Source organism: Chanos chanos, chromosome 1 (assembly GCF_902362185.1).
Source record: "Chanos chanos chromosome 1, fChaCha1.1, whole genome shotgun sequence".
In the NCBI taxonomy this organism is placed as follows: domain Eukaryota; kingdom Metazoa; phylum Chordata; class Actinopteri; order Gonorynchiformes; family Chanidae; genus Chanos; species Chanos chanos.
Genome location: NC_044495.1, coordinates 16108678 through 16133753, shown reverse-complemented (window position 1 = coordinate 16133753; position 25076 = coordinate 16108678). Strand labels below are relative to the sequence as shown.

General features: G+C 40.3%; 1 protein-coding gene across 1 annotated transcript; it reads left to right on the top strand.

Annotated features, from left to right (window-relative positions):
• Positions 1–1813: 1813 nt before the first annotated feature.
• mdfic (MyoD family inhibitor domain containing) lies at positions 1814–19316 on the top strand. Its single transcript, XM_030788375.1, has 5 exons — positions 1814–1888; positions 2177–2338; positions 4370–4504; positions 14568–14852; positions 19066–19316. Exons 2-5 carry the CDS (start codon positions 2245–2247, stop codon positions 19314–19316), a joined length of 765 nt encoding a protein of 254 aa, XP_030644235.1. The 5' UTR covers positions 1814–1888; positions 2177–2244.
• The last annotated feature ends 5760 nt before the right edge of the window (positions 19317–25076 follow it).

Here is a 25076-nt window from a genome sequence, read left to right as displayed (position 1 = left end):
GACTGTGTCACCTTTGCTCCACTCACTCGCTGCTGGTACACTCTGTGTGATTATTTAAATATTTACCTAATCATGGTAGGTAGTTTTTCATCAGCAGTGTCGCCGTGGTGACAGATAGTTTTACTGCATGTATGCACTGTGAACCCAACTGTACAGAGGGACTTTGTGGAGGAGGATTACCCAGGATGCTTTGGCACTTTCAGGCATGCTGCCAAACAAACAGATGAGGCCAATAGAGACATTTTTGTGTCTTCTGAGACGAGACTTCAATACACACAAACTGCTGTCACAACACTGACATGACCTGACAGGCTGAGCTGTGCGCAGTGGGCTTGAAACCTCTTTATCCGTCTGTATATGCATACGACTTCACACGGGATAATGTTTGTCACTGGTGTCACTGTGGAACACATACCAAATCATTTAATCGTATCCAGTCTTCTTGTTCAAACTCAGCTTAATGAGATGCAAATCTTAGATATTGACGCTGTTCAGTTCAAGAACAGGGCAAGCAGACATTCATAAAAAAACAGAGGTTCTCAGTGGTTCCTTAAGACATTTGGGTGTTATGGATAAAGATGCTCTTCAGGTAGGGATACTAGAATCAAAGTACAAAAGAACTTGTCAGAAGGCTGAAATAAATCAGAAGCTTTGAGGCCATTTGACTTTTAAGTCTGTAAGTTGTCCAGCTCTGTGTACAGTCATATTGGGTTACTTTGTGTAAGTTTACGGTAGATAACTATAAAAACCACAGGGCTTGAATCAGCTCTTCAGTTGCTGACTTCTGCCTTTTGTAAGGAGTCTGCGAGTAATTACAGTCTAAGGGGCACAGGGCAGCATGTGATTACCTATCAGTGAGTAATAGATTCAACACTTATAAACTGGGAATGCTGTTTCTCCTGTGCAAGGAGGCTATCTGCAAGATGGATTATGTGGGGTTTGTGAGTTCAACATTGACACAGATTCATCGTAAATCATTATGCTAGAGACCCAGAGTGATTTCTGCATTAGGAACAGAAAATGGAGTTCACCCAGTCAATGAGGGGGGCATATTTCACATCAATCACCTACTTCCACATTCACCGACTTCATCCCCTGCAAGTCTGCTCCCAATGCTGTATAGACCAATTCAGTTTAGAGTTACTTTTGCATCTATAGATACAGACTTTGAGTTTTGAATGATAAGAATGTAAAATATAAACTGAAATAATTTCATTAATAGTTTTAGTCAGAGTGCACAGGATTCTGGACGACTTAGATGACACTAAAGCACTGCATAGACTATAACAATATTAATTTCATTCTAAACAAAGGTTAAGATTGCTACATTAAGTGACAAGATCACACTCTTTTCATCCAGAAATTATGAATCAGTGAACAGATTCAGATTTTTTTCTTAAACAGAGTTAGACTTGCACCCTCTGTGTATCTTTATGGCAGTAAGAAGAATTAATAAAAGTCATATTCAACACGAACTTTGATTAAGAGCACGCCCGTTCCGTTTTCAACATTAAATCACTGTTCAGTCTTTCAGCCGAATTTCTCCCGCGCATTTGCAAAGCTGCATCTCCGCAGCTGGCAACGAGTGAAGCATAGAGAGTGCCTTGCGGAATCCGGATATGATGAAAAATGTTTCACTTGTACTTCTTTTTTTCTTTTTAGCGAGCGAGCCAGTTAAACGGTTACAGGACTGAGAGAACAGCTTCAGTGTAACTCCTTACAATATCTATCAAACAGAAGATTCGAAACGGTAGAATCTAATTTGGATACAAATTTAAAGCCACGGTACAAGAATTATTTCGGAGTTTCGAAAGGGACGGCGTTTCCTCTGAGAAAATAGGATGGGAGTAACTCAGACTTGAAGCTGAGGAGGTGACATGTTTGAAAGGTACTTCTTAACACATTGCATGTTTTGATAACAACCCGTCAAATATTTGACATAAGGGGATGTTTGTGGTGTTTACTTAGTTTTGATTTGTGGCACAGTGGATAGTCATACTTGATAACACTACATTTTAAGTTTCGTAACGGAGGGAAAACTTTCCAGAAACTTTTAACGACATTTTGCTAGCTGACGTCACTTTTCTTCTCAGTACTGGAGTAGCGTGCCGAATATTCTTTTGGCTGATACTTTATTACTGCTGCCCAGTGTGTATAGTTTATGCTCTTTTGTCAGGGCTGACTGCTGATCTGACAGAAGGCCTTTTTCGGGTGTGTACAGTATCTCAAACAGAGGACTGTCTCATGTCCGCGGAGACAATCTTACCTCCGGAGGGGCCCGTAGGGCCAGAGCAAGAACTCCAACAAGAGACAAGCCTTCTTTTGTCTAACACTCAAGGTAAGAAGGCGTTTTTTTCATTGTAGTGAATTCCGTAAACATTTTAGGTCAGTATTGACTACGCTGTGCATGTTTATGTGAATTCATCCAAATCAGGGAGGGGATGAGGGTCTTAAGATGTCGGATAAACAAACTAATACAAAAACATATTTCTGAATTACGCAAACTAGCAAAAAGCAGTAAGGTTGTATAACAAATGTTAACAAATTTTCTAAAGTTTATGCATTTCCCAAAAGGCATGATAATGTTTTCATTATTTCTCTATAAAGACTATGGAATTGTCTGGGTGACTGTTAACAGGAACCAGTGCCAATTATAGTTCTTAATTAACTCTGTGCTCACATTTAAGATCATCATGTGTAATATAAGTTTGGCCCCAATTTTTTAAGCAGGCACTGAAAGGCTAACCATCCTATTTATACCAAACACACTGCAGCACTGTCAAAAATAGCAAAGTAGGACAAAGTAAGCAATCTTAGCAACGGGTGGCAAATGGATTTTCCCAGGACTTTCAAAGCCTCACAGTTAAGGCAGGATTTTCCCTCTTTCGGAGACTGTGCACGCTCAGAGAATAGACCAATTTATTTCAAACTGTAATCACTAAACACTGTGATGCATCACAAGCTGCCTGCAGTGTAAGTGTGCATCGATTTGAAGGAGTCACAATGAGAATAAAGGCTTCCATCTGTCAGCCTCAGGCCATGGGGGAACTAGATGCATCTTTGTATTTAAACCTATACTACTATATCAATCTTAGCCTTTCATCTAACAGAACAAGCAATGCAAGGAGAATGATGCTATGGAAACAAACACTCTGGTGTTGCCAGAACAGAAGACATTTGCTGTTGTATGGCTGCTGAGTCATTCTTCATTTCCCACATGGACTGAGCAACAGATTCAGGCACTGAAGCCAAAGTGGAACTCAAATGTACCCTCAGCAGCAGCAGAAGGGAAACAAACAAACAAACAACCAAAAAAAAAAAACCCTATTGCTTTTGGTTTTGCGGAAAGAATTCCAAACCAGATGCAGAGAAAAGCAGATCATTAATCTTGGGGTTAATTTCCAGTTAGTGAGCTCAAAGTATACATTGTTTATGTATTGTCTCAGTCTTTTTGTTTATTCGCTAAAAAGTGAATTTCTCTCAATTTCTTTTTTTTTTTTTCCTGAATACTTAAAGGTTACCCTGTCCTTTTGTACTGCTATCAGGTTGGCTTTACCTACATACTTTTTCCAATTTAGATGAATGCTGTCTTGGCAGGTATAGCACAGCCGGGAGCAGGAGAGAGAAAATGAGATCCAGAGATCTGGCCTGAGCATTACATGATCCACCCACTCTGTTGTGAAACAACTCACCAAAGGAATCTGTCTTAGCGCATTAAAGCAGCATTTTCTGTACCTGATTTGGAATGGAAGTTCTGGTTTTGGAAGACTGGACCTTTGTGTTTGATCCTTTCAGAACCCGATTCCGTTATGTCTGTATATGAATGTGTTTTTACATTGGCATTACTTATTTAAATACAGTGTGACTGCTGTGTTCTGCTGTATTCACTCAGAAGTGAAATCAACTTGGTGTTTATAGATACATAGATGCTTGGGGACTCATGTTCCGTTGGAGCAGAGCTGGCAGTGTTGTTTGGTCAGGTGAATCGGCCAGAGCCCCTGTCTGCTCCTGCCAGGCCGTGGGCCCAGATGTTCACATGCTCTGTAGTTGCTAGTAGAGTCAAGTGAATAGCACTCTCTTTCAAAGGTGTCATATGGCTTGTTGATACTAATGTAACTTGTATTGTGAAAAAATGAGTAATTAGCTTAATGTGTGATGGTAGAAGTATTTGCTTACTTCATTCACCTCAGCTGAGGTAGCTGGAGTGCAAAGGCAAGACTGTAAGTAATTGAGGGCCTTTTTACTTAAAGAGAGAAAACTGAGAAAAGGCTGTGACCTTCTGAAATTATTGTGAGTTTGTGTTTTTTATTATTTTCTTTCTTTATTTCATTACATCTTTTTACTTATTTATTCTTTGTTTACTTTACAGACTCGTGTAACAATGAGAACAGTGAATCACCCAATACATCAGAAACTCCCACAACTCAATCTCCTAGAGAACCTGCACCTGATGGGCAAGATCATGTAACTGGGGAATGCTGTAACCATGGTGACCTCATAAGAAGTAAGTGTTGACAAACATATGAGTAAAAGACAGCTATAAATATTTTACTTTAACACCTATCTTAGCTGGCTTTAGTTTCAGCTGCACCTCACAACTGAGATGCCATTCTGGTGAGAGCAGGTTTTTCTGGATCTCATGCACAGTTTTCCTCGTTTGTGAAAGGAACAGATGGAGTTGATGTTATAAATAAGCATTTGATATGATGAACTATTGACTGCACTATTAGGCTTTGAAATTCTTTTTGTTTTACTGGAATGTTAGATCACCATGCATCTTGCTCATCTGCAAGAAAATACATTGATAGCACAAATATGAACTCAGGCCTTTGGACTCTTATTTTTAGGCCATGTCTTGTGCAAAAAAGAATACTTGTTTTTCATTGGAGGTTGTAGAGATGAACTGATTTGCTTGTGGGGTTGAACAAATTTATCTTGATGATTATGGCTGTATAGATAAGTGATAAAACTGGTTTCATGTCATGTTAGCATTACGTTTCCAGTGATTTTTCTGTTGTTAGTAGATTTATCAGTCATATTCATACATGTTTTCCATAACCTCATAAAATACTCCAAGCAAGAATAGGTTAGTGGTAGGCTAATGTGTGCCTGTCGTGTTTTTTTTTTTTTTATGAAAATCAGACAATTTTGTGATCACCATCAAACGTCACACTATTAGTGTTGATACCAAACTTTGTCAGCAGTTTTCACAATTCCTATGCTACCGGGGACTTGAAATTGTATAGTTTTTCCATCACAGACTTGCAAAAATTCTTAAAAAAGAACAGCTTGAAATAGGTTTTAATCTTGATGCAGTTTGCTCTGGTTATGGTGAAAATAGGGCTTTTGAACTATGCAAAATCTTTTCACTTCAAAGCAGATTTTCCTCCCCATTAGCAATAAAATCTCATCCCCGAGACTTGAGTTTAATTCATACATATATTGAAAATAAGCTGTTAACATCTGAGAGAGTTGCTTTAATGTCAAGCCACAAACTGTATTACTATACTGATATATGCACTACATTACCTGATGTTTTTCATAGGCCACAGACTTACTCAACTGACCTGTATAGAACTAGACTGAGTCCAAGCCTTCTGCTCATTCTTTAATTAAGCTGGATAATAGTTGACATTTTTCTGTGTAGTTTGTTTTTGTCAGTGTCTTAGTCCAGAGTTCTCTGTGAGAGAGGATATCCCGTTGTGGTTTGGCCCTGGATGTCCTGACTTGAGAATCATAGCTGACAGCAGCAGCTTGCTGAAATGGAAACCTTCCTACCTGGAGCAGAAGAGATTCGTGGCAGTATTATTGCTAAGCTCTACTGGTTTTGTGTACATCTCAGATTGTAGTTTTGTGTAAGATCACTGAACAAGATCCTCATCCTGCATGGTGGATTTGTGTTAAGCTCTAGCAGATTGCTGAACTGTTGAAATTTTGTTGTACTCCAAGCTGTGTCAAAATCCAAATCCATAAATGGAAAAGATTTCTCTTTGTTGGCAGTATGTTGATGGGAAACAATTAGAGAAACAATAGCGGTGATTGGAAAATTCTCACCATTTGTTTTCTGAGGGGAAAATAGCAGACACACCCTCTTCCCATGGTTTCATTGTAAGGAAATCTTGTGCTCTGTGCAAAAAAGGCTTCCATTAAAAGTGTGCTGCTAAACTGCTTCTTTCTTTTACTCGCTCTCTTTCTCTTAGCAATATTGCCAAACATGACACCTTGGTCACAATTTTCTTGAAGATTAATTTTCGCTGTTTGTAACCAACCTCATACAAAGGCTTCAGTGTCCCCACACAATATCAGCAAGCATTGCAGTGAAGACTTTTTTGCTGCTGTACTGAAAAGGACAATATAATGGATAATATGCACAATTTTCTGATTGAGCGTGAGCTGAAGTTAAACACCACTTTTCCCTGTGAGGAGTTTGTGGTGTCTAGTAATGCTAAGAGCAGCTGATTGCTTCCATACACATAGCTGTTGTTAGATTGTTTGTCTCCTGCACAACAGCGCTTTGTTTCTAGGTTGTTAACTTTTCCAGTGTGCTCTTTTTTCTAACTCTGTCGACTAACAGTATGCTGTTGAGTTCTTATTTTACTTATTTATTTCTAAAGCCTAAGCAAATGAATTTAGATTCTGAATCTCAAATCGTAATCTCAAACGCATCCCTCATCCGCGAATTTCATTGTTTTCAGGTATGTGTTGGCAGGCCGTTTGTCAAGATGATCTTGTGAGAGAAGTGATTTTTCTTCTTTCCAGCACAGATTATCCTATTGCTGCATTAAAGATGGTAGGGAAGACTCCATTGGGAAAGCTATTGAGCCACTTTTGAGACTCTTTAAATAACGATAGGAACCAAATGTCTGTATTGATGGACCGCAGTATATGTGAGAGGTTGTAAAAAAGTAAGAGGGGTTATCTGGAAAATTGATGATGATAGAAAGGGCTTGAGCTCGGTCCGGCATTGCGTGTAAGGTAGAGAGAGGGTGCTGGAGTGCTGGGTAGCACATGATTGGTGTGGGAGGTCCACCAATCAGATCCTACAATGTGATAATTAAAACCCTCGTGCCTTCCAGTGGAACAGGAAATCGATGGGAAATCACTCGACGGCCCTCTTTATAGCCGTTTATCCTATTTCCATTCTAATTTCCTACTGCACCCGATCCTTAGCCTGTGTGTGGAAATGACTCACTTTTTCACCACTGCCCCCTCTGTAGCGATGAGTACTCTGTTTGTATTTGTCTGTAGTAAGACGTGGCATAGTTCACTTCACTTTTATTTGATAGGTCTGTTTTATAGGAATGTGTGGATACATATATAATCTTATAATTGGCTATACAAGTATGCAGTGCAGGTCTCTGAGAGCCTCTGAGAACTACCTTTGTCTTTATCATATTTGCTCCCACGCTACACTCCTCTTCAGTTTTACCTCTTTGTTTTGTCATTTGTTTTTTCAAAGGGCCTCTAATGCCTTCACCTTAACAAGAGCTTTATCAAAATAACTTCAAATTTTAAGCACTGTTCTGTTCTCTGATTTGTTCAGATACTAAACAGTGGTCTCCTATATCATTTTTTTTCACCTATATCATTTTTTCCACCCATACCCGCCTGACCTTCTGGATCACTTCATCTGATCAAAATAGACCTGTCAGAGCTGGTTAGGTGGGCCCTTCCCTGGCAGATTAGTATTTGTTTAATGGAAGATTATCATGTGATTATCAATTGGTGATATAAAGACAGAGCCCACTCACCCAGTTAATTGCTCAAAATTGATATTAATATGAAATTATTGGGAACAATATTAGCAAAAAAAGCTTTTAAATGCAGCCTTCAACACATCACTTTACTTAAATGAACCTTTATTGTTGCTTAGCATTTCCATAGAGCTTTGTTTTTGTTCTTTTGTCTGTCAAAAGAATAACTTGATTGTTGTTGTGCAAGAGGCTAATTTTTCATTTTAATCTTTAGTCTTCTGTCTCAGTTCAAATCATGTGCCTCCAATGCAAGTGCCCATTAAAGCAGAGGAATAATTTTCAAGTGATTACTTAGCAGTGGGTCATAGAATCAAAAACTGTATAAATAGGGTGAAATGCTAGCACAGAGGTTGATTAAAATGGCCATTGTAATTCTACCTCTGTTATAATTATTTCTTCATTGTCTTGGTGTAGATACATTTCATATGGAAATTTTCAAGCATCCCAATTAACATTCTCACAAGTATGGCAGCCTATTCATAGCTCAACTGATTTTCAGCATTTTAGAGTTACATCACCTCAGAGAAGAGCTAAAAAATGTCTATGTACATGTAATTTCACATGATTATTTTATGTGTTTTTACAATTTTGTTAAAGATTTTGCTTTAGTTGTTATTGAATGACAGCATATCAATAGCACAGAAAGGAGTTTGAATTAGGCTACAGTGGAGTTTAGAGCCTGCCAAAATAGTTGTGTATTTCAGAATGACACAGTCACATCTGTGTGTCTTTGAAGCCCAAAGCTGTCATATGTGGAATTTATGGCAAACAGGTGTCAAGTTTGTGATCTTTTTTTCACAGCTCTTCAAAAAAAGAGACATTGCCTCCACAGCAATGCCCCAGTGTAGCTTCTGCCTTGTGTATCCCAAATCCTATGCAACACAGGGTGGTGCCTTTGAGAGAGAGAGAGAGAGAGAGAGAGAGATGGACGTAGAGAGAGAGAGAAAGAGAGAGGAGTGAGGGGGAGAGAGAGAAAGAGAAACACTTCAAATGAGAGCGGAGCTGAGGGGATTACTAGGCCTCTAACAGGGTTTTGGCTCCAACATTAAGGTTAAAGCCCTTTTCTATTACTGAGATCTCTGGCGATGTTGCCCCTGCTGGTCCAACGTGTTTGCAGGTTCACCGCCTCTCTGGTAGGTCATTCCCTTAGTTCTCTGATCACTGGAGGGTGACAAGGGACCAGAGAACTGGCTCCATTCTGCCCCCAATGCAGACGCCTCTCCCTCAGCCAGAGCTAAAATCGATACGGCCGTCGCCCGGTAAAAAGCCACTCGAAGACAGACGAGCACCTCTGTCCCCCTGGCTGATTCCACAGCTTAAGATCCTGATTGGCACACTGCAGCCCAGGACCACTCACCCAGAGCTGTCCCATTAGCTCTTGTTAGTGCTGAGATTGATGGAGAGCAAATAAAGGAACCATGTCTAGTGATATTTTTATGAACTGTCCGAACTCCAGTGGATTGGGGGGTGAAATAGTTTTTTTCTCTGTGTTTACACCAGCCAGGTGGGGTCCAAGGAGTGAGGATTTTTTACTTATTTCTCCCTCTCATCTGTGGACCACGCAAGTGTTACGGGTGTCTAACTTGGTTACGGGCAGATGAATCTGGCCACTGGAGTTTTCTAGCAGCTGTTTTTCCTGTGAAATTTCGATGGTGTATGCGATTGTGAGATTGGTGGAATCTGTGAGTCATCGATGTAACTGAAACCGAAAATACAAACCCTCCCCCACTTCTCCATTCCTCCTTTCACGTCTGTAGCGCTGGGTTTTTGTTTGGAGTCATCAGGAGAGAGGGTGGGTGTGGTGCACTGAGAGCACGCAGTCTGGCTGTTCCCCCAGGCCTGGACTGAGTCACGTCATAATTGATCTTTGGAGAAAATGTGGTAGCTTTGTAAAAAGTCTAAATCTGTGCAAGATGTGCATTTTATAAGCGTACTTGTGAAGACTTTATGCATTTATTGCGTTTCTCCATTTCACCAGCATGGGAGAAAACCAGAATGAGCGGTCCAGAATGAATTTTATGGGAAAGCATTGTTAATCAGGTTGAAAAAATGGTGAACAAACCTCTGAATACAGGATGGTGAACTTTGACCGGTGCTCTAAAGTGTTTTGCTACATTACTCACACTTAGGTCAGCGCTACACAAACCACACACAACACCAAAGAGACATCAGTGACTTGGAACCTCGCTCCTGCATATAACAAGTGATTTTCCTCACTCCAGTTCATTTGAAGAAAATGGTATCTTATTGGATGTTTTAATGACTTGGATAGTAGTCAGACATGTTAATCATGGAAAATGTAGTGTTTTGAAATCGAAGGATAATTGATGACGGCCCTCGTCTCTCGGGAGGTGGTGAAAGGTTCTAGTCATCAGAACCCTACCCTTGTCTTTCAAGTTCTCTTCTCCACTATAAAATATAATTATCCAGAACAAGGTCAGAAGGGGTTATTTTTTTCCACTCAATCAGCCAAATTACAAAATTTGAAATTAGTAAATGCAACACTCATTGCTTTCCATTTCTTTGCTAGATAGAAAGGAGGCTGTGGGAGGGAGTGAATGCCAGCGCCTTTGGGTACAAAATGCCCTTCTCAAGAATCTGATCTTGGCAGCAGGTTACATTTTAAGAGCAAAATCAAAATTATTGTCATTAAGAGTTAAAGTGTGGCAACCCTCAAACAAAAACACTGAAGCAATACCTCAGTGCCTGCTCATTTTCTCGCAAAAACAGAAGTAACATAACTTGTGAATGTTTTGCAGAAATGAGGTATTTCAGAGTGCCATGAGAATTGAAGAAAGGCTTTAATATGGATAAAACAGGTCTAATCTGTCAGTCATTCTGACAGTTTACCCCCATCAACAGGCGCTAAAGTTCAGGATGCAGAAAAGTAATGGCAAATGCAAAAGTAAAAATGCAGTGCGGTGGTGATATTACAGATGAACTCTACCCTCATAATTATATTCCCTTGCTTAGTTATTGCCATTGCTGTCAGATATGGACAGTCAGTTGAGAATTAGACGGGTACATTTTTGGTATGTAAAATAGCACAGAGTGGAATCATGTCCTTGCTCTACTTTCCTTATTGGTTGATGAATTCAAAAAAGTCTACAGAGCAGATGAAACAGATGTTACACTTTGTGCACTAGTCAGAAGGACAATACGTGACAATTATAAAATTTATAGGCTTTCATCAAAAGCTACAACCTGTCCTCTTCCGTGTTGCTCAAGGAAGTCCTTGTCAGAGAGTCAGAAGGTCAAATAATAAACGAGCTTTAATGTGCTGAAGGAAATTTTCAGTCTGTGGCCTTTTTAATAATATTCATTGTACATTTTACCTTCCATATAATTCCCATGGTTTTGTTACTATAAATATAGACATGGAGATACGTATAATGATTTCTAATAAAAAGCGATATATTCCTTTGGATTGAAAAGACACCAGCAATCCAGGGTTGTTTGTGAGGAGGAGAAAAAAAGCCCTGCGGCTGTGTAGAGCTGATGAGAGCTCTCTTGTTAGAGGTTACTGTGCATTGATAAATTAACATTTTATTCTGACTGCTGGGCCCCCAAAAAGTCTTAAATGGTATTTATGTTATGAAGCACAGAGATAAACAAATCACGGCACAGAGAACAGATCCTGTGCATTACGTCTTTAATCTGCTTTGCTAAATTACAAACAACGAAATGTTACATTCTTTTTGGTTAGAAAAAATCCAGTATTTCATTTGATTTAGGCAAATTGCGTATTCAGGCACAGTGTTTTATTATTTTTATTTATTTATTTATTTATTTTTAAATTTGTCAAATCGTGTCTTTTCTCTGTCAAATTCCCCGGCGCTTGCGTAATGATTGTTAGCTATTAGCAGATTACAGAGTGCCTTGGATAGGTGTGTTTATCTGTATGACGTGTGCTGACAAGTGAATTACTATATGATGGCTTTGATAGGCATTCTAATGGGCCTCTGCAAATAGCTTCTCACACAGGATAAAATATTCAAAAGCTACAGAAATGCAGGGACCTAGTTTTTTTTTTTTTTTTTTTCCTCACTATTACGTTGCCCATAACGGCTCCCTCTGTACCTCTGACACGCCACAGAGAACGGCGCAAATGAGCATTTCAGACTGCCCCTGTGCCACCTCTCTCTCTCTCTCTCACACGTCCCCATGTGCCTGCCCAAATTTCCCTTGTTTATGCTGCTCCGTTCTCTTCGTGTTCATTCCTATTCATTCTTGGGAGGTCTGTGATGTTCTGCCTCCATGTCTTTGGGGTGCAATTGTGAACTCTTTCCTTCTGAGAGCTATTTTCTGTACGAAGAAGCGAAGATGTTTATTCACAGCTTTACATAGAGAGCAGTGCGACAGAGGCGCGGTCTCTGCAGACGCTCCGCCGTACCGGTCCCTGTGTGGGATATCCGCTGAAGGCACAGTGACAAATGGCAATTATATTTGTGTGTTCTTCATGAATCTATCAAACACTGGCCTTTTAAAAACGCTCCCAGGGTATTTCAGCCTGTCAGAGAGTAGGGACCAAATTGGGAGGCTGCTTAGGCAGTCAAGAAGCACTCACCCCCACTTCCAGTGTGATGTGTTTGACAGTCTGTGCAGAGAGATACCGTGTTTTATTCCACTACAGATGTACACTCTCAACAGTTGTTGATGTGTTCAAAACAGAGTGGTTAGAAGTCCAATTTGAGATGGGTTTTTTTTCTTTCCTCTCTCCACCCCCTTTCACCATAACATGGTTTTTTAATACAACCTGTCAAGGAGTATATATCCACCAGTTCCACAATACTTGTTTTTCTTTTCTTTTTTTCTTTTTTTGTGGTTAGCCACATCTGTTTAATTTTAATCGCCCGTAATACTTTTAAGCTGTAGGCATTTCTTTCATATTTCATATCAGTGGGATTTGTCTGTAGGTTTGGATAGGCCCTGTTGTTTTGTGTGTTATTGTGTACGTGTCATAAACCCAAGATATGTCTGACAAACAGCAGGTAGCTTTGCTGTAACTTGTCTGGTGTTCCGTAGCGAAGAGCTTGGCGTGTTGAGCCATTTCAGACTGCGTGTAACCTGTTCCTCGGCTGAATCGCTTCACAGACTTGCACTTGAACTGCTCCTAAGACTTTCCAGTGCATCGGAAACATGAACCACTGCTTATGTGCTTTGAGTTTATACGGCGGTTTTCTAATAACTATTTATACTTAGTAAATTGAAAGCTTGACTTTCTCAAAAGGAAAGGTAATTACGCTGCCAGACATGCTGGCCTGGTTGCGTTTGGATGATTTTCTGACCTCTTTGTGAAAAAAAAGAGAGGGAGAGAGAGAGAGAGAGAGAGAGTAAAAAAGAAAGGGAAAGAGCAGAGAGATTACTTGCTCAGCAGCTGGTTGTGATGTATGTTTCTTCCAGTGATCTAGTCATTTTTAAGTTTTATTCATCCCATTATTTAAATGATAAAGATGTTGATGCTAAATTATTTTGAATCAAGTACAGGGCACAAAACATTTAGCAATGACTGTTAGTGAAGGAATTAATGTTAGATTATGTTGTTTTTCACTCTACACACTTAACAGTATATACCTTGTGAGAGTGAGTGTTGTATTTTCTCATCTAAATCCTCATTGTAATGTGTTGTTAGTTTGTCCAGTTTCTTGGGATGACAGCAAAACTCAGCTAACCAGTTTGTTACACAAATAAACTATTTTTATTTGTGTCTGTTTCACACAAGTTGTATTGGTTGTGTTAGTTGTATTAGTCTGTATACATACTGAAGACAGCTAAGCTGGAGATGGTCCATTGGCTGATGAGGCCAGGCCAGTGTTGCCTGTTTTTAATTTCCATTTACATTCCTGTCATCGGTCTCCCTCGGTGAAGTGTTGTTAAAAAATGATGGGCCGGATTTTCCCATCTTGTTAACAGTAATTGTACTTGTTGGCGCACAGACTGAAAAAAAGGGGGGGAGGGGGGGGAAGAAAAGTACATTGACAGTTCCCGTCTTCTCTGAGAAGTTCAGGTGTTTTTTTGCAAATCAACGCTTTTCTAGAGCTGTCACTAAAAGTTGGCCTGTGATTTCTGTCGCCCGAGCTCCTGTACCTTACTGTACACCTAGCAAAATGCAGAGCTCATAGAAAAAATGAGAAGAGAGAGAGAAGAAGAAAAGAGAAAAAGAGGAGCGAAACCTGGGAACATAGACAGGCAAAAAAAAAAAAGAAGATGAATAATTCAAAGGCAAAAGGATAAGTCAGAGCACTGCCTCTCTGATGCAGATGGAGGGTAATACGGAGCTCCCAGTAGAGCTGAACACGCACACTAGCTCTTCCTGTGGAAAATGCCAGCGCTCTCGTCTCATCAGATAGACCTGCGATGCACACTCCTCATGCCTGTCACACGCATGAAGACTGTAAGTGCTTAAAGACTCAGGCAGCCCCTTGGCTTTGAGTGGAGAGAGAGACAGGAGGAACACACACCAGCTCTCTCTCTCTCTCTGTCTCACCTCACATCCAGCTCATACTCAGTGTTAGGGGGAGACAGAGGGAAGGGAGGGGAACCCTCTGATCTGATAATCGTAGTAAAAAGGGTAACCCACAAACACAGATTGTCTGTCTCTCCTTTGTTGTGTTGGGGCGTCTTTATGGAGTTTGCGTGAAGCCGAGTTGATGAGGTGGAGCAGATACTTTTTCTGGGACACAGTAAACATTACAGGATAAGTTCAGTGTTTCTTTTAAGCTGATATAATACAAAGTTAATCTGTCTTCGCTGTAGTGAATGAAGGGTGCGTGTGCACATGTGACTTGTTCTAAAAGAACGTTTTCCTTCCAGCTCAACCTCAGCCTCTGCCCCAGCCAAGCACCTGGGCACTGCTGCCCGGAGAGAGAGATCCCGCCAGGATCCAAAACGGTCTCCCCGCCTCCCTCAGTAACGGCCATGGCGCACAGCCGCAGCACGCGGTCACACACCCCACCACAGAGCCCAAGAAACAGCCGTCGCCCGTGTCGCATAAGATGCAGAGGAAGCTCCGCTCTAGCCTGTCTGTCAACAGCGATAGCAGCCGCAGGAGCAAAGGCAGCTCAACAGGATCACACAAACCTGGCTCCTCTCCTGAGGGTGAGTAGGTGTATAGGCAACACACACACACACACACAAACATTTATGGAGTTTATGGACACATGCTCATAAATGAACTCACAAAAACTGCCATGTAAACCTCACTCATGCACACAGAATAGGTCTCTTTTTCCTGTAATTTTTTATGTACACACACGCAAAAAGTCTAATTCAAAAAGGAAAACAAATATTCACCGCACCTGCTTGCTTTTATTTGCTTTCGCCTGTTCATTGAATGGTGCTGAATGATGCCTTTAAACTGAACCAAAACATTCTTCAAACATTTTTGGGCATTTTATTATGAAAAAAACTTAATAGCAAAAACATTACAGTGATCATCTCAAATTGATTACTTTGTCTCTGTGGTTACATCTTCTTTAAGAAAAATGAAGTAGAAGAAAAAAGAAATGGAGAAAAAAATCAGGAGTCTTTTAAAAGCCGGGGAGACGACGGCACATTGTCAGGTTTTGTGATGAGGCCAGCGGAATAATGAAGTCGGTCCGCGGCACATTAGTAATGGTCACCAAGGTGTGACCTTTTAACAAGGTAGTGTGGCACGGGGAAGGCTGGGGGGGGGGGTTGCCATATGTCAGCCCCACCTCTACATGGGCTCACAGTGCCACCCTGTAGAGTTCTTTCATTAGACTGGCCTCTCCCTGGGTCTGAGTCCAACACCTAGACCACCAGCACCCACACAGCTCTTTCTCACCCACTGCCCGTTTACCTGTCTCATCTATCCATCCATCTGTCTTCTACCTTTACCCTCCTCACTGCTCAGCCCGGAGAACACACATTAACACTTCAGGTGTGGAGTGGCGTGCACTCCAAACAGTGTGCTTTACTGTTGTTTTTCTCCCTCAAAACACATTGTGAGTCCATGGCGTCTTGTGTTTTGAGAACAAAAACAGTATGAAGAAAAAAACAAAACAAAAAATTTAAAACCCCTGAAGGTATCACACTGCAAAGTTCATTTCAACCCGTATAGAAAACTTAGAGGTCTTTCTCTTTGATTGTTAATATGTTTAAAAATAAATAAATGAAAATGGCATTTTGTGTCGGCGTTATCACCATAACAGAAAGAGGAGGATGGGGTGAGAAATTGATATGAGGTATGTGTAACTGAAGGTATCGTTTTTCTCCCCACTGATTAACCGGCGCAGTATGTCTTTAAAGGCGTCATATTTTCCACGTCTTAATTGGCGAGAAGGAGAAAAACTGCAGTTCAATAAGTCTGCCTCATTACTGCTTTTGTGTCACTTATTTGTAGAATTGTGTTCTGAATCAATATGCTCGCTCTCAAGTAGTTATTTCCCACCGGAAAACAGCAAGCTGTTGTATTTTAATGTTTACATGGATTACCATAATCTGTTTGCCTGTGAAATTAGCCCCTAAACAACCATCCAAAGAGAAGAATAAAGCCTTACAAGATCTCCGCTCAGGGGATTGTGGTGCTTGTGTTCTTGGCTCACGTCTTTGGCACTAATACATGGCTGTGATAACAGCAACCCCTCTGGAAAGGGATCTAATTGAGAGATCTTTTGTTCTGTAGGTGGGTTAGGACCTTGAGTGTTGGAGTGTTTGTGCTTGTGTTTTTCTCGTAAGCATGTGCATGCTTAAATCCCTCAGACATATTCAATTAAGGAGTATGGATTCATTTGAATGCTGCTTCTGTTGCTGGACGAGTGCTCTATAAAGACATTATAATCCACTCAGCAACCCAAGTGTATCAGAACCCCGTCTCTCTTAAAGTTCATTCTGCTCTCACTTGTTTTTAATTGGCAGCTCTGTATATTGTATTGTGTGTAGCATGTTGAGGAAATACATTTCTTTCTTGACTTTCTCTCTCTCTCTCTCTCCCTGACTGTCCACCAGGCCCACCAGTCTCTGTTCATTTGAATGTTTTTTTTTGTTGTTTTTTTTTTGGCTCAGCTCACTGGTCTGAGCCTATTGAAGCTTGTTTTATGTCGTGCTGATGCTCTGTTTGATGTTGGCCTTTGGAGTTTTCCAGATGTCTCAGACGATTTCCTCTGAGGCTTTTGGCCTGTTTTTGGGCCTTCAGATTGCAGGCATCCTTGCCGTTGGCTGACATTAAACATGAACGCTCTGGTTGAGGTGATGTCAGTTTTGTGGTGCAGATAAGCATGCCTGTGTCTCCTGTGTACGCTGCCCAGCCCCTCATTCCTCAATGTTCCGACTAATCGGCACTGATGAATTATACATCCAAGGGAATGCATTAAGTCCTGTACGCCTTAATTCTATATATCCAGAGATTATCCCGAAAGATATTCACACGGATAAATACGTGTAAAAATGTGAGAAATCGTTCTGCAAAGTTCAGCCAAACAGTTCAGTTAAACTTGACAGTGTTGGCCATGTTTTATGTAATATTTTATATATTTTTAATAATATTTTTGAAATGGTTTCATTGTGTCATTGACACCATTACACACAAGGTTTGGCTGCACCCAGCTCAGTTTACAGTAAAGCTGTGTTGGATATCTCAATTGTACTGGCTAGGTTTTCAGTTTTACACATTTGCCTACCAGTCAGAGTTTTTAAAGATGTATCCTTTTACTTCGCAGAACTTAGCTCAGTGAAGTATTTTAGCCTTGGGTAGGCAGACTCTTTCAGTATCTTGTTTTAAGTTCACGCACACACACAGTTGCGCGCGTGAAGTCTGGTCTGCATTGGTACGCTGCTGGTCAGCTCGACCACCTGCAAAAGAAAAAAAAAAAGAAAAAAAAGAAACGCTTTGATTAAACAAACATGAGTGTCCAGTGGTCTTAAGCCCTGGCTTCTCCCTGTCTCTCGCTGTCTTTCATGCCCAATCAGAGAGGGTCCAGTCCCACAGCCCACCATACCCTGATGAAAGCCATGCAAATGCACTGTTTGTAATGTTTCTCTGTGCTGATACTGAGGCTCAGGGCCGTAGTTCTCGGTTTGATGTTGGAAGATAGATGCGCTGTCACTCTCACTGTGGGCTGCTATAATGTGCTTAAATGTGTTTATGCATGTGATGAAAGAGAATGCTGCTTTTAAATGCATGCTTCACCAGTAGCTCAATACAGGAATACCATTTTTGCTTTTTCTGCTGCGTACTTCACTGGCCGTCTCTCGCCATTCCCTTTTCTAGCATGGTCTGTTGGCTTATTTAGCCTTTTATTTGAACTATTTAAAATTGTAATATATAATATGCACCACTGTGTGCAGTGAAATCAACAGGCCCTTTCCAGTCAGAAATGACCAACTGACATTGCAGTAAAGGGTCAGTGTTTAACCTCTGAGAATGTGTTAATGTAAGTTTGATATAATAGGTGTTCATAATCAGCTACAACACTCTCCTCCCACTTCATGTCTGCCATGTGATCCTTGTCTTACTGTGTAGACAATTCTATGCCCTTTCCTTATCGTGATTGTACGAGATTGTTCCGTATTTTAGATTCTGTTTGATTACTCTCTAAAAATTATCTGAAATGGTATTAAAATTATAATTTAAAGTCTAATGTTGTTGCAGTAAATCTGCAAATCTATGTCTACCGAAACAACAGTAATTTGTGGCCTTGCTTAGTAGCCACGAAAGAGGTCTTAGAGAAGGTTAAATGTTAATCAGGGATGAATGAAACGGCAACATTAGCGTTGTAATTTGCTGAGGAAAATTTTCGGACGCTGCTAATCAGCCTCACATGATCAAGCCTGTGCTTTTGAATGATAATAAGCCTATTATTCACTAAGCTACTAATCAACCCAAAAGTGCAGTTCATTCCTCCTGAGTTTGCCTGATTCCTCACTGTTCTCTCTAGCCTTGCTCCTTAGTCTGCCCCTTTGCCTTACACACACACACACACACACACACAAAAAGGGAAAAAAAGCACATATATTTCTGGTCAGACTGCTATTCAACAGTGTGATTAATGATGACGAATAAAAATAGTGATGTTTCCATCCGGTCTTGTGAGCATCACATTGGCACGCACGCGCACAGACACGCACACACACGCACACGCACACACACACACACACACACACACACACACACACACACTCACACAAGCAAACAAAACAGCAAAAAAAGAAAATTTACTTCCATGATTGCTCCTTCCTAATCACACAAAGCCAAAACACTCTCCGTGGTCGTTTTGATCTCGATTCTTTTCCTTTCAGTGCAGTTTTCATGGAGCCGTTTTCGTTGTTTGTCCTTTTGTTGTATGAGCAGACTGCTGTGTCCACTGCATCCTGGCCTGTCTGTTCTGTGAGTTTCTCACGCTGTGCAACATGGTGGTAGCCCAGGCGTCGTGTGGGACGTGCACCTCTGAAGCCTGCTGCTGCTGCTGCTGTGCAGATGACCTGGGAGATGACTGCAACTGCCCGTGTGACATGGACTGTGGCATCATGGACGCGTGCTGCGAGTCGTCCGACTGCCTGGAGATCTGCATGGAGTGCTGTGGCATCTGCTTCCCTACATAAGAGCACCAACACGGGAGTGACAACTGGGCCTCAGACAGTAACCACATCGATAGAGAGTTTGTCTGTATCTGTGTGTGTGTATTTGTGTGTGTGTATGTGAGTGTGTGTGTGTGTGTGGGTGCGTGTGTGCGTGTGTGTGTGTTTGTGTGTGTACGTGAGCATGTGTGTGTATGTCTGTGGTAGCAGGACCAGTGTACTTTTCTCCCTTGATTTGAAAGCTGTCTGTCTTGGGTCCTCCCAGAGGAGCCAAACTGGAGCCAAAAGGACTTCATCTTAAGATAGATACAGTATAATTGTTTATCCCCATAGTATAGAAAAATGAAAATACTTTATGTTGTTGTATGTTGCTACAGCTGTCAATTATGCTGCTTAATGCTTTCCTTTGAAATATCATGATTGATCCATTACTGTCATTTTTATATTCATCATTCCAAGAGTCTGCATCCATTACAGAAGCTGTTTTTCTGTATATTTCTCACCTCATACCTTTTTAAATACTACTCATAGATACACTCAGACAGTGGATGATTTTTAGTGTATTAGTAAAGAGAGCTGTTACATTGAAATCCAGTTCAGAAGACTTTGATTGCTTTTTGTCTGTACTGAATGACACTGTAGTTTCCACATAAACATTACTCCTTCATTCACAGCGTTAGAGGTCAAGGCACTGTGGGTGTTTTATGGGGATTTGTTTTTGGACCGTTATTGAAATAGGCATATGCTCCTCTGCATTTCTTATTTTATTTTTATTTTTTTAAGCACTGTCTACTGTAGCCTTCTCTATTTTAAGTCCACAAAACCATCATTAGACTTCTAAGAAACTGCATTTAGGATTTTAAAAGATTGGAAATCTACTTTTATTTAAATTTTTTTTATTTGAGTGTCATTTTTGGTCATTTTTTTATTTAACATTTACCTCAGAGTCATCTGTAGGCCTGTTTGAAATGAGAGACTGGGAACCTGTTATTAGATAAAAGAGTGCAAGTTTTCTTGCTTCTGTCAGGGTTTCTCCTATGCCAAAGATCTACTATCAAAGTGCCTATGTCCCTTGTTTAAATGGTGTTTACTGGATATAACCCATGCAATCTCTCTTTCCTGGACCAAAACTTTGTAAAACTGTACATCTCTCTCATACATTACTGAAGCTGTGTATTCTTTTGTGTTCATGAGTAATATTGTGTTGAATGCCAATGGTACGTCACTTGTCTTTTTAAAACAGATTCATCTCTGCTGTTGTGTTCAAATTAAACTCAAAGTTAACTGCACACCCAATCATATTGAAAATTATAACACTATAGCAGATCATATTGATAACTGTAACATGGTAATGAGTGAGACATTGAAACTTTTGATTTCTAACTGACACAGGAGTGTGACACTGCTGACCGTCAGGGGAAGCTATGAAATAATGACGGGTAAGAGTCAGGATCAGTGACTGATACGTAGTGCTACTACAGACAGAGATTTTCTTAGATACAGAGAGAACGGTGGACACTTTGTTTAAACGACTTGGTAATTGTGCTTATTTTGTAATCTCTCCAAGATAAAGATCAGTAACCTTTACCTAAATTGCATCTAAGCTGTGGTTAGCATGCATTGAAATAACTTGAACAGACAATTTACATTGAAAACATTTGCCTTAACGTCAATTTCATTTCTGTTACATTACTTAATTTGGTTTAAAATGCCCTGCTGGAAAGATTGCAAGTTAAATCAAGAGGAAAATCTCTCAATAGAAAATGTGAAGAATACTTGTCTGAGCTTAGCATATTACATATTTTTTACCTTTGCAAACTGTCATATATTTTACATTCAGTGCACAACTTTTTTTTTCAAACCTACTACCTTATACTGTTCATCTTCTCAGTGTCTTTATCATGTATTACTAAATTTCAGGTTGTTACTTTGATTCTAAGTTGTCAAATGGAACAATCTAATTTTGTCTTTTTTTTTTCCAAAATAAATTCTGACAAAAGAACCCAAAATTCTTCCACCTGTGTTGTGCTCTTTTTAACGCAGAAGCTGCCAGCAGTCAGTAATCGTCCCTGTCAAGTCAGTTCTTTATTTTCATGTGTTTTCACAATTTTCTATGTGGCCAAGTATTTTGCTGTCATTGTGCTTATTATTTCAAAGCCTGAGTAGTTACAGTCCCACTCAAATGTTGCTCTCAGAGCTCTTCTAATGGCTGTTTGACCTTGGGCTTGTATTTTACATCTTTGGTGCTACACATCTGTGTTTGGACACCATCCGTACAGTGTGAGTGCAGAGCAGATTGCTCTGATAAGAGGTGCTTCGCACCTTATGGCACATTTGTGTTCGTCATACGTATCTAAGTAGAAGCTTAGCCCCTGGTGTCCTGGAGTGCTCCATTAGAAGCAGACTCACGTAGCCTGTGCGTCGCCACAGTAACACAGCCACCAACATTCTCAGGGTCAGCAGGGACCAGACACAACGCTTCCTCTCCCCGCTGGGTGCTGCCCAACTCTGACCTTTGGCAGACATCACCCCCTGTTAACCTCTCAATTAACCCTGACGCCACCCCCTTCTGCCAACGCCATTCTCACACCCCTATCCCTTTTATCATTTTCTGCCCCGATACATCCTGCCAGGAAATTACCATCTTATTTCACTAATGGCATAGCAAAAATATTGGCAGTCATCTCTAATCACATGGGAGAGTTTTTTTTTTTCCTTTTTTTTCCCCTTTTCTTTTATTCTTTTTATTTTTTGTTCAGAAAAGGGACAGGGGGCGAAAGAGAGAGAAGTGGAAAGTCCAGGTAAGTGTGCACTGACCTTTTCACAAAGTCACCCACCTCTTCTCCTTCTAATCAGTCCCCCTCTGTTCCTCTCTGTGCTGCTGCTTGTAATGTCACAATTAGGGCTGCTCCATTGTTTCTGTTTTTCAGGCTTGAGAAATGCAGAGCTCTCTGGACCTGAGGTCATTTCTCTTACAATATTAAATAAGTCATTAGGGGACCATGCCCACCTCCCCACCCTCTCTTCGCAAGGATAGAACTCTCTGGAAGGAAATGAATGTCTGCCGCCCTCAGCCACCAGAAGAAATTAAAGCTTTTTTACACTCACTTTTTTTTTTATTTATTATTGCATTCAGGGACCTACTTTCTCAATAAGGTTTCATTTGCTTTATGCTTACCTTACTGGTCCACCACCAGTCACCGATGATCAGTCCAACAATGACTGTGTCATTATGATGTGATTAATGAATAGTTACTATTGCTTCTTTTGTATAACATACCAATTAGAATTTCTTATGCCCTTGTGCCTACTACAGAGAGGCAGTGAAATAATACAGTGGTCTGATATTGAGGAGGGCTTCCAGTGCTCGTACTTTAAAGCTGCAGAGGGCTTTGAATGTATTAGTGCACCTAGTACCGCTTCTACCTCGTCTACCTTCAGATTGTTGTCTGCATAAATAAAACACTAATATCAGTATGTACAATAGTGCAAAAGGTTCATACAGATGGATCTACGCTTCATATGCTGAGCAATTCTGGCTTGCAAATTATAATCTATAATTTATTAAGATTTTGATGGAGCTCTGCTCAGCATCTCAGAGTTCCGAGATTCAGTCTTATATATACATCAAAAATCCTGATGCGCACACACACACACACACACACACACACACACACACACACACAATGTTTATAACCACCAAACCACCATATAATACAATTATATCCGTTCTCTGATTTCAAAGTGTGAAGGACTCACTGTGTGCAGTCTGTGCGCTGGGTAGAATGAAGGGCTTAATCGATGGGATAATGAAAAGGAAGAAGAGGAGGAGGAGGAGGAGGAAAAAAAAAAAACGAGTTCAAGTAATGTCACTCTCAATTAATCTACTCAGGTTCTGTGGCCCCATTAATGCTTGGGCACGTGGGGATGGTTTACAATGCAAATGGGGTCATTACCTGGAGAACTTAATTGACTGTGACATGGGGCAAGAATGTTTTTCACTGGATATTTATTTTCTTGTGAGACATCTCAAAAATATAAATCAAGCCTATTAAATGCAGCCTTTATGTGAAGAAAAAAATGTAATTAAAATGTTAAAAGGTTTTTTGACTAGTTTGAAATTATTATTTCTGTTTTGAATCTGTAAATTTGACCTTGAATGCACCGTTCAATATAAGTTCACAGCAATAGGTTGACATCTCAATAATCCTTGGAGTTTTGGCAAAATCTTTTTTTTTTTTTTTTTGGTGGGGGGGGGCCTTCCCAGTTCTAACCTCCCACAGACACCTCTAGGCAAATTGTTGTCATATTTGTTCATACATTTAAAAAAAAAGAAGGAAAAAGAAAGAGGGAAAAAAAAGGAAAGTGGATTGTAAAAGTATTGTTCCGCTCAGAACTTCGGGTGAATGAAATGTAAATGGTTTCCAGGTTTCCGATTTGTATTTTGCTCTCTTCACAACGTCTCATTGTACTCATACCTTAAATATTTAAAGACCCCCTTTGCCTCTTTACAAGGGCACCTCACTGTGTTTAATCTCCTGTACCTGGAGGGGTTGCCACGGTGATGCTGCAACAGCACGCCTCAGTTAGTGAGATCACGAGTCAAGCCCACAGCCAGAAATGGGGCACAGGCAGGTTCAAAGTTCCCCGCGTTCACTTTTTTGAAGTCGAGCACCGACAGCACCTGCTTTAGATGAGGGGGGGGGGGGGGGGGGGTGGGGGGCACATCCTGATGTATTTTGAACATACTTCACTCTCCTCCTCACCTCTGAACATGCATCAGAACCCTTATATATAAAAAATCATCTTCCCTGTCTGCAGGGTGTTTGGCATTTGTTCTGATGTACTGAAGTTTAATTTCACTGTATGGATGCTTAGCTGTTTAGGTCTGCAAATTTAGAGTAAGGATTTGGTAATGTAACTGAAGAGTGTGTGTGTGTGTGTGTGTGTGTGTGTGTGTCATGTGAATGTTTACAATGGGTAAGATTCCAATGCTGAGACATTACTTTAAGTTCTGTACGTTCTACCATTAATCTCTCTCCCTTAATTCAGTGGACCAAGGGAGAGACAAATTGAAGACGACATGTAGAACGGAAATGCCTGTTTGTTTGCTTGTACACGCTCTCTGAACTATAAATTAGATGTCAACCTCAGTGTTTGTCACTTGCTGAAATGGATGTGTTGTGGGCAGTAAAGCAGTGGTTTGATTGTTTGTTCTTAACATCACGTAAATGAGTGACCAGAGGGGCCTGCGGTCATGCTTCAGGCCTAGGCTCTTAAAAAGGCCACACCTAGGTGTCTGCCCAACTATTTACCAGCAATCACTTCTCCTCATTCGTCTTCGCTTCATGAAAAGACATATAAAATCATATAAGATGTCAATAATAACAATAATAATAATAATAATAATAATAATAATAATAATAATGATAATAATAATAATAATAATGATAATAATAATAATAATAATGATAATGTGTGTTCCAAATAATGTATTCTGGAGATCTAATGTAAAATCACAATAATGAAATTAAGATTAGTTTAGTTTACCCTAATTAATATAGTGAAACAGTCCAAAAATGTATAACATTGGTGGGTTTGGTAGAGATGTGGTGTAATCCAGAGATATTATTCATTGTAAAAAAGGTTGTGCCAGCAGACTGAGCAGCATGTAACTGATTAGATGTAATGACCAGATATATTTGTTTGTTTATATTTACTGTGTCGGTTAAAGGCCTGTGGTATATCTCTGTCTAAGGAGAGAGATGACAGGTACACTTCAAC